At 34.5% G+C, this 9588-nt stretch overlaps 1 protein-coding gene across 1 annotated transcript; it reads right to left on the bottom strand.

The window, feature by feature from the left end:
* Positions 1–370: 370 nt before the first annotated feature.
* Positions 371–3077, bottom strand: LOC137710141 (beta-glucosidase 24-like). Its single transcript, XM_068449091.1, has 11 exons — positions 2927–3077; positions 2741–2799; positions 2589–2664; positions 2373–2450; positions 2011–2098; positions 1649–1907; positions 1429–1544; positions 1101–1324; positions 955–983; positions 628–842; positions 371–545 (listed from the first exon to the last, which is right to left on the bottom strand). Exons 1-11 carry the CDS (start codon positions 2994–2996, stop codon positions 371–373), a joined length of 1389 nt encoding a protein of 462 aa, XP_068305192.1. The 5' UTR covers positions 2997–3077.
* Positions 3078–9588: the final 6511 nt, after the last annotated feature.

Below are 9588 nucleotides of genomic sequence, written 5' to 3'. Positions count from 1 at the left end.
TATTTATTTTTAATTATTATTATTAAGGAGAAGGGAAAGTTCGAAACTATTCTAATAATTTAGGGGATTGGGGAGTTTCGAACTCAAAACGCATGAGTGAAAACCCAACACCCTATCCACTAGGATATTGGACCATCAAAGAAGTTGATGTAAGATTGTTTTGCTTGCAACATAACAAGTATATTACAAACCTATGCGAGTATTAAAAGTACCAGGCATTCTCACAGAAATACCAAGCCTATAAAACTGAACATTCAAGGCATATATAGTACATATTTTACCACTCTTTCTTTACAGTTTTCTGCATTTGCGTGCAAGAAAGAAGATGAGCTAGACAACCATCTGGAGTTTCTATCGAAACTTGAGTACATCAAACCTCGCCCTTTAGGAACTTAGGGAGCCACTTAGCAGACTCTTTAGGAATGCGCTTGAGATTGTCTTTGTAGTCGACGTAGTAAAGCCCGAATCTTGGGATATAGCCTTCTCCCCATTCAAAATTATCAGATAAAGTGTAGTGGAAATATCCTTTGACATTCACACCACTCCTTTGAAAACAAAGACGGAAACAACGTAAGTAAATGCATGTATGCATCCTCAAACTTGTAAACATAGATTGCAGTGACTTACCCTATTGCCTTCTTGATCCGGTACAAATGGCGAAGAATGGATTGAATTCTATGTGGATCCTTAAGTGCGTCACTAAGTCTTAGTTTATCGTCCTTTGCCTCGGTTATTCCGTTTTCAGAAATGTAGATTTTAGGGTCCTGGTACTTCTTCTTCATAAACTTTAGAAGTTGTTCCAGGCCTTGTGGGTAACTGTAGACGAACCGACTTCCTCCAGCCTACACGGATGAAAGAATTTAGTTTTGCTATATATAGAAAGATGGAAACTACATAGTACAAAATTATACATGCGTATCATCCTTGCGCATGGGTCAATGCTCTTTTGTATACCTGAGGACCAATTTGGGTTCCGTTTTCATCTACAACAATCACAACATGAAAAAACAGTGTAAGTCCTATCAATTTAACCTTCAATGGCATAATAACACGCGCGTGCACACACAAAAGAAGTAACATTGAGATATTATGAAATTTACTTGTGATCAACGCCAAGGCTAAAAGATCGTCGCTATAAGAGATTGGTCCTTGTGGTTTTGCTGGGACGTTTCTACCATATCTTGTGGAGTAATAGTTGATGCCGACAAAACCTAAGGATCCATTGATCATCTTCTCCTCCTCCTTAGTGAAATGCGGTAGCCTGTCCTTGACCAAACGTCTCATACTCTCTGGATATGATCCATATATTAATGGTTCCATGAACCTAAACAAGAACATCATATTGTTTTTAGGAAAATTTACACCTAGAAGACTTCTTATACCAATCGAGCAAGTAAATTTACGACCAATGTAGATATATCTACTAACCATCCAAGTTCAAAGTCTAATATTCTTTCTGCTGCAGCTTTGTCTTCTGCCGAATTCGAATAAGGCATGACATATTGTCCTACAAGACTAATTCCAATTTGTCCGCCTTGTTTATCCTAAAAACCAATATTAACCAAGAAAGAACATTTATCTCATTAATTTAAGATACGCAAAAGACAAGGCTTCATTCATTTCAACAGATTCAGTGTGAACATTTCACCTGAAATTTCTTCCGGTAAAGCTCAACGACTGAAGCATGGGCAAGGAGAAGGTGGTGTGCCACAATGTAAGGTTCCGTGGCTGAATTACCACCATTTGTGCATGGAAATACAGTTTGAACAGAACACCTGCCCGGCGGACCAACACCTTTGTCGTACCCCATTTTCGCCATGATCCACGGCTCGTTGATTGTAAACCAATTTTTCACCCTATCTCCAAAAAGTTTAAAACAAAGTTCACTGTAATCCTTGAAATCTTTCCTGCAAAACATGACGAAGAAAATCAGAATTTATGTCAATGACTAAATTGTATATTATCCTAAACTATGAGAAATGAAATGGATGTACTTTAGAAGGTGCTTACACGAAGGAGCGATTGAGGATGCCGCCATACTTGTCTGTCAAAGCTTGCGGTGGATCAAAGTGCATTATGGTCACAAATGGTGTGATGTCTACATTAAAGTGAAATATTAGAACAACTTTGATATGATAGTTAACCCCGTCATGTGATGTTAGAGTCGAACTTCATGAGATTACAGAAATCTATGGGATCATTCTGGTATACAAGTTCAACAAAGCTTAGGTGAAACTAAATGGAGGTCCAAATCGACTGAAGTGGAGTTTTTTTCATTCGACAATATTGATATAAAAGGATCTTATGTATAATATATAACAAGATTAATTAATGTCGTAATATAAAGGATTTGCTTGAACAGAGATTCTTACCATTCTTGATTAGTTCGTCGATGAAGTTGTTGTAGTGATCGATACCCTCTTGGTTTACTCCACCACTCAAGGTTCCCTCTACACATTGAGAATTTCAAACATACATAGGGCAAGAGTTTAGTAGAGATTAATCATAAAACCCTCAATTTTAATTTACAGATTAGCGGAACCACTGATTAGCAGAGAAAAAAAAAAGAACTCGGTAAAATTGATTACTAGGAAGAATCCTGGTCCAAGAGATGGAAAATCTGTGAGAATCAACTCCAAGGTCCTTGAGATTCTTCACTTCTTCCTACAATTACAAATATTTGGTTAAATATTTATGCCAAAGACTAGAGAAACTTGGTTTTCGCTAGCTCAATATGCACCTTGTATCGCTTGTATGAATCAATGGCTGTAAACATGTTCGTGTGGTCTGCAATCCGCCCTGATTGCAAACAAAAAAAATCATAAACAAAACAGAACGAGCATGTTAAACTAAGAAAAGAAATGCATGCATTATAATATGATCTTATAGCAGCTGATATATATAATGTGTGTGTGTATATATAAACCTGGGAATTTCTCAATGTAGTAGTCCCAAACACTTGGTCCTCTTCCTGCTTCTTTTGCAGATCCTTCCATTTGTGCAGCAGCAGTGGTGACTCCGAACACGAAATCACTAGGGAAGTCGGACCTCTTCACTTTTAGTTCTTCAGGGTTTGATGCATTTCGCAATGGCTGAAACTCGCTCTCAGTATTCACATCAGCTGCATCAACATATGCATTTAAATTTAGTTACCTTTTTCATGGTTGAGTTGCCTAATGCATGCAGCTTGAAAATAACCACAAAAAAAAAAAAAAAAAAACCGAAGGCTTGTTTTCTCGATAGGAAAATCCGTGATTCAACATATTTTTATATGAAGAACTGTTCCACACTTGTAATTTTTGTCTCAGTTGTTGATGCAATATGGTGAGCAAACAAAGCAAAAAATAATTATCAAGAACAATTTTAAGATTTCAGATGTTGATCTAAGTTAATTTTATAATTACAAACTACAAACCTTGTGATAAAGAGGCAATAATAAAAGCAATAGCACACATCCCTTGTACAATCCTTAACCATGATGGTAAGAACTCCATGACCTCCAAACAAAAACCCTAGTCTTAATCCTTAATCACTCTTTATCATCAGATTAATTAAACTTAACCCATCCTTCACAAGAATATATAGGACCTCTTCTTGTATAGCCATGAACAAGAAACAATTTAACAAGAATTAAACAGTATTTTCTTTATTATTTTTTGGCCAACAATCGGAAACAATTAACAAACTGAGAAAATGATAACCTTGTCTAGATAGTAAGCGCAGGTTATATTAGGAGTTTGGTATTTAGGGTTCTAGATTTCTAGTACATATTAATTCCAACTGATGTTCGTGTGGTCTGCAATCCGTCCTTAATTTTATGGTTAATCTGTTATTATGTTGATGTTCTCGAATTTCGAGGATAAGATTTTTGGCTTCTAAGCAAAAGTAGCTAAAACAGTTTTTGCAGTACTAATAATCCAACGCTTGAATTATGATCTTAATTTTCAGTTTTACATTTTATGTTTCATTGTTAACCAACCCAATTGGACGAATAAAATTGCGCTATGATTTGTATCTTCATTAATTTTGGTATTCTTTCGATCAAAGATTTTTTACAAAAATAAATTAGTATAATAGCTGAAGAATGATGAAAAACATTATTTATAATTTCTGGTTTCTTAAACCAGTCCTAGGAGTGGACGCGGATCAATTTGATTCTGCTTGACACCAAATATATAACCGAACCAACTAAGATCAACGGTTTGATTTTGACTAATACCACCATTAAAAGCTAACCAAACCAAACCATTGTTAATAAGTTCAGTTCAATTGCTAAAAAACATTAACATTTTTAGAGTGTTAATATTCTAAACATTCACACTTCACGCATAATAATTCATTAAGTTTTTCAAAACTCAAAATATATCAAGTCGAATAGGGTTACGTTTCAATTTAATAAAATCTCGTGCTAGTCAACGATTTCTTAATTACAATATCACATAAATATAAAATACATATAAATCTCCTCAATATTGTTTGTCATTACAACATATAATATTTATATAGCTCTCTAAATAACCTATAATAAGTTGACATGTGTAAAATAAATAAATTAATAATTAAAAGATACATGATTGGTTTTAAAAGTTTCAAACTTGAGCCAAACAAAAGGTAAATTGTTTCAGTTTAATTTTGAAATTGTTTGACTTTTTTCATTGTCAAAACCAAACCAAACCGACCAATATAATTGAGTTCACTTGATTTGATGCCCGCGATTCAGTACTAGGGAAAAACACATGTCTTGCATGTGAGTTTAAAGAAGTTTTTTACTTTTCTTTTTGGAAGAGAAAGAAAGAGAAAGTTTTGAGTTTTGAACCTCATGATACATCATATCTAGGAATTCAGCATCCATGAAAGGTGGGTCTGGCATCCCAAAAGTCAGCAAAGGTTTCTTGAAATGGGATTTGGGTATTTTGCACTCCTCTCCGTCTGTTTTTCCGTTTTGTTTTGTCATCAGAAAGTAGTGCATGGTAACTGTTTTGTAGTGTCATAAGCAATTTATTATTTTTAGTAGGAAAGAGGGATAAAAAATGATTCTTCAATTCAATTATTGAATCAATTGATAAGAGGATGGACAAACCAAAGAATTAAGGTTGTTTTGCTTGCTATATGACAAGTATATTACAAATCTATGACAGTCTTATCAGACAGCATTAAAAAGTACATGGCATTCCCACAAAAACAAGCCTATGAAACTGAACATTCAAGGCATATATAGTACCTATTCTACCACTCTTTCTTTACAGTTTTCTCTTACTCAACACATATACGGAACTGTGTGCATGGAAGTAGATGAGCTAGATCAACCATCTGGATTTTATACCGAAACTTGAGTACGTCAAAGCCTTGCCTTAGGAACTTAGTAGAAGAGTCTTTAGGAATGCGTTTGAGATTGTCTTTGCAGTCGACAAAGTGAAGCCCGAATATTGGGATATAGCCTTCTCGTCATTCAAAATTATCGGATAAAGTGTAGATGAAAATGTGGTGTGTTAGGCAGTTCGTGCATAGAAATACAAAAAAAAAAAAGTGACTAAATAAAAAAAAGAAAATGAAAAAGGTGGTGGTTCAACTGGTTTCAACCCATGAGACAATCTGGGCTAGCAGTGCACCGACACGTTATCCTTCCACTGTTGGAAGCGGGAGGTTTTCGCTGCTCTGTGAAACCAGCCTCACGCACTGCCCTCCACTCTAAGGACCACGCGGCCCAAGCTTAAGCTTGAACCACAGGGCCCAACCCTCAACTTGGAACGGGCGAACCAGCAAATTGCAACAGCAAGTCCTGCCAAATGAGTCGAACCGATGTCCCACCACCTTGGTGCCCCCACTTGGGTTACAAGCTAGGGTGACTTAGCTCGGCGAACAGTGCACAAGTAACTTCGTATATCACTGTGTCTATATTGCGTGGTCGATGTGGTACAAATTAGTACAAATGTAAACAAAATTCAACTGAAATTCTCATTAGGTTTCAAAGAAACCTACGGAATTCTGGATATACATATTCAACAAACTTATCTATAATAATATAACAAGATAATGTCGTAGTGTAATGGATTTTTTTGAACAGATTTTTTACCATTTTTTATTAGTTCGTCGATGAAGTTGTTGTAGTGATCGATGCCCTGTTAGTTTACTCCATCACTCAAGGTTCCATCTAAACATTGTAAATTTCGAACAGCTCGAAAATTTTAGTAGAGATTAAACGTAAACATGCAGCTTCCATGAAACTGCTTATTAGCGGACAATAAATCTAGGTAAAATTATGATTACTTATTAGGAGAATCCGGGTCAAGAGAGGGAAAATCTGCGAGAATCAACTCCAATCTTCTTGGAGCCTTCACCTCATCCTATAGTTACAAATATTTTTGGTTAAATCTTATGCCGAAGATGAGAGAAACTTAATTATCACCTTGTATCGCTTTGTATGAATTGATGGCTGTAAACATGTTCGTGTCTGCAATCCGTTTTAAATGTAAACAAAACAATAATAAACAAAACAGAATGAGCATATGAAACTGTTGAAACTTTTTAGATCAACGGGCCGGGGGGGAAGGCCCACACTAACGATACCGATATTGTCCCCAACTTTACCACCTACCCATTTCGTTAGGTGTGAAGTCTTACCACAAAATGTCTCAGTATTAGTTAGAGTAGGGTAATCATATTTAAAGCCACCATTATTGACTTTCTCCACTGATGTGGGACTGCCAACAGAAACTAAGAAAAGAAAAGCGAGATAAAGAAAGCAGCTAGCCCTATGAAACGGATCGAACAGGTTGCTTATTTACTTTTAGTAAGACCACTTTGGTAAGCAAAATTCAATTATTTGTTATTAGCTCTACTAGGCCCAAGTTTCTCATTCCGTGCATGCATTATAATATGTCTTAACAGCTCGTATATATTTAAACCTGGGAATTTTTAAGCGTAGTAGTCCCAAACACTTGGTCCTCTTCCTGCTTCTTTTGCAGATCTCTCTGTAAGTTCTATATGAGAGCAAACACTTGATGATTTGATCAAAGATATTCGAAATGATAAGGAGATTAGGATTGACATTTGTGGTAGACTTATCAGGAGTTGTATTTATTAAAGTTTCAAGTCAGATACATTCTCGATAGAATTAGAATTCTTCTAGCTGATATAATGCATAAGTGTTTCACGGTGATAACGATAAGGATCACTTAATGGGAGGTATTGAAATCCATTGTATACAGTATAAAACTAAGGTCCCTACTCTCTCGCTAAATACACAAGTTTACAAAAAACTCAAGCCCCATTGAGCGAGCCTTACTTTTAGTTGTGTAGAGTTGCAGAAGAACTTCAGTTCTTAGACCTAGTTTTTTGAGACTATGTCTTCCACATGTAAGCGGTTAAGTTGATAATTGTGAATAAGTTTTTCCGTTCCACAATTAACTTACACCTTCCATTTGTGCAGCAGCAGTAGTGACTCCGAACACGAACTCACTAGAAAGGTCGGACCTCTTGACATCAAGTTCTTTAGGTTTGATGCATTTTCCGCAGAAACTGCGACGGTTGATCAACACATCCACTGAAGTTTAGTCCCTTTTTTCTTGCACTTAAAGTAATGACTATGTCAAATTTTTCAACCCTAAATTTTCATGTTTCAGTTGCCTAGTACAGGATTTTTTAAAAGTAATGAAAAACATACTGAAGATTTGTTTTCGCGATGGAAAATTTGTGCTTCAACATACATTTACGAATAATTGTTTGAAGACAAAAACATTGGATGTACAAGAATATATCAGATTAATCCTAAACAAAAACCCTCATTTTAATCCTTAATGTTGGAAAATTTAATAATGTTATTATTATATTAAATTTATTAATTGAATGGAAATTAGAAATGGAGCTTTTTGGTAGAAAGATATGTCTACTTAAATGAAGTGTTGCAACTTTTGACTCTTCATGAATAGTCACATGCTTTTCAAAGAGGTATCTCACATTCTATAAATAGGGAAGCCCCTTATAATTACTGATATAGCAATTAGAACTTTTCATTGTTTACATAATCATACATAGAGTGCACTAAATATTAGAGAGTCTCATTGAGTCCATATGAGAGAGTTTTCAACACAATCGTGGTTCATGGAGCCTTGTGATTTGGAGTGCTACTATTATAAGGACGTGGTCGTTGTATCTTGGGAGACATGCGCCGAATAACTATGAGCACCGTATTGGGGTGTAAATTTGTCTTAAGGACAAAGTGTCCAACACTTGCCTCGATCGTATTTTCTAGGTTTTTCTAATCCATTATATCATGTTTATTTAACATTGGTTACTCATATGCTTGCATTATTATGATATATAATTGCATGAATTATTTCTTGATTTTCTATGTGATTTATTATAGCAATTAGACCCAATTTCTCTAACACTTAATCACTCTTTTTTATCAGATTAATTAAACTTAACCCACCTTACACAACATATAGGACCTCTTCTTGTTTAGCCATGGACAAAAAACCAACTAATTAAACAAGAATTGAACAGTATTTTTTAATTTCTTGGTTAACAACAAAAAACAATTAAGAAACTGATAAAATGGTAACTTTTCTAGGATATTAGATCACATGCGTGCTTAATTTCACGGTTAATCTGTTATTCTGTTGATGTTCTCAAATCTCGAGGACAAGATTTTCAGCTTCAAAATTAATCTAACTAAAAGTAGTTAAAGCAGTTTTTGCAATACTAATCCAACGTTTAAAGTAGTCTTAAATCAACACTACAACCTTGCAACAAAAACAAAAGCATATGGTTCAATATTGGATAGAGTATTGGGTCTCCAGCCATGCGTCCCGAGTTTGAAACTCCTCTTTTACACCACAACTAAATTAATTATTTTTTTATATTTATTTTATAAGCAACGATAATTTATTTGACAAGTTTTAATTATATATCAAAAGAAAATGCTTGTTTGGAATGATTGTGATTGTATTCTTATCATAACAGTCATTGTACAACCCTAACTAAATAGGAAGAAAACTAATTGCACAAGATTACATTATACGGTTTTACTATTACGTATCAGTTAGAAATCCTATACAAAGTCGTGCATAATGCATTTAAGTCGTGCATAATGCATTTTTTGAATCACAACGTGTTACTCGTGATTTGCATATTTTAAATGTATTTATTAATGTCAATGGAAATGAATAATAAATACATTTAATAAAAGCAGTTTTTTAACTAATCAAAGCAGCTAAATCCATATTAATAAAAGCGGTCTTTCAATTTCCATCTACATTTTATTAAATTTACATTAAGATTAGAAAAATAATATTTAATAAACAACTGATTGCTAGCCCCTTGTGATGGTAAGCCCACTCCCTCCTCTTAGTGTAGATAACATCGTTTGTTAAAAAAAAAAAAAAAAAAATCATGTGATAATTAATTTAATCACATTATTATGACCGTGCGAAAGACTTTTTTTTATAATTGGCACTACGCATCTCTTAAGTGTTTAAAATTTGAGAAATAATATTTACTAAACAACTATTTTTTGAATCACAATGCGCTAAGCGCGACTTAGACATTTTAAATGTATTTATATGCGTGAATTGCTTCAATATTTTT

The sequence above is a fragment of the Pyrus communis genome, chromosome 12 (genome assembly GCF_963583255.1).
Source record: "Pyrus communis chromosome 12, drPyrComm1.1, whole genome shotgun sequence".
NCBI classification, from domain to species: domain Eukaryota; kingdom Viridiplantae; phylum Streptophyta; class Magnoliopsida; order Rosales; family Rosaceae; genus Pyrus; species Pyrus communis.
The sequence above is the reverse complement of the archived record's forward strand: the minus strand, read 5'-3'. Positions and strand labels throughout refer to the sequence as shown.

What these genes read in the sequence shown, in the direction of transcription:
- LOC137710141 (XM_068449091.1), bottom strand. Translation starts at nt 2,996, where the DNA reads ATGGAAGGATCTGCAAAAGAAGCAGGAAGAGGACCAAGTGTTTGGGAC. An exon ending in TTGGACCAGGATTCTTCCTA is followed by an intron (nt 2,451 to 2,588) that starts GTAATCAATTTT and finishes CTCAATGTGTAG; the next exon opens with AGGGAACCTTGAGTGGTGGA. An exon ending in ATCCTCAATCGCTCCTTCGT is followed by an intron (nt 1,908 to 2,010) that starts GTAAGCACCTTC and finishes CATGTTTTGCAG; the next exon opens with GAAAGATTTCAAGGATTACA.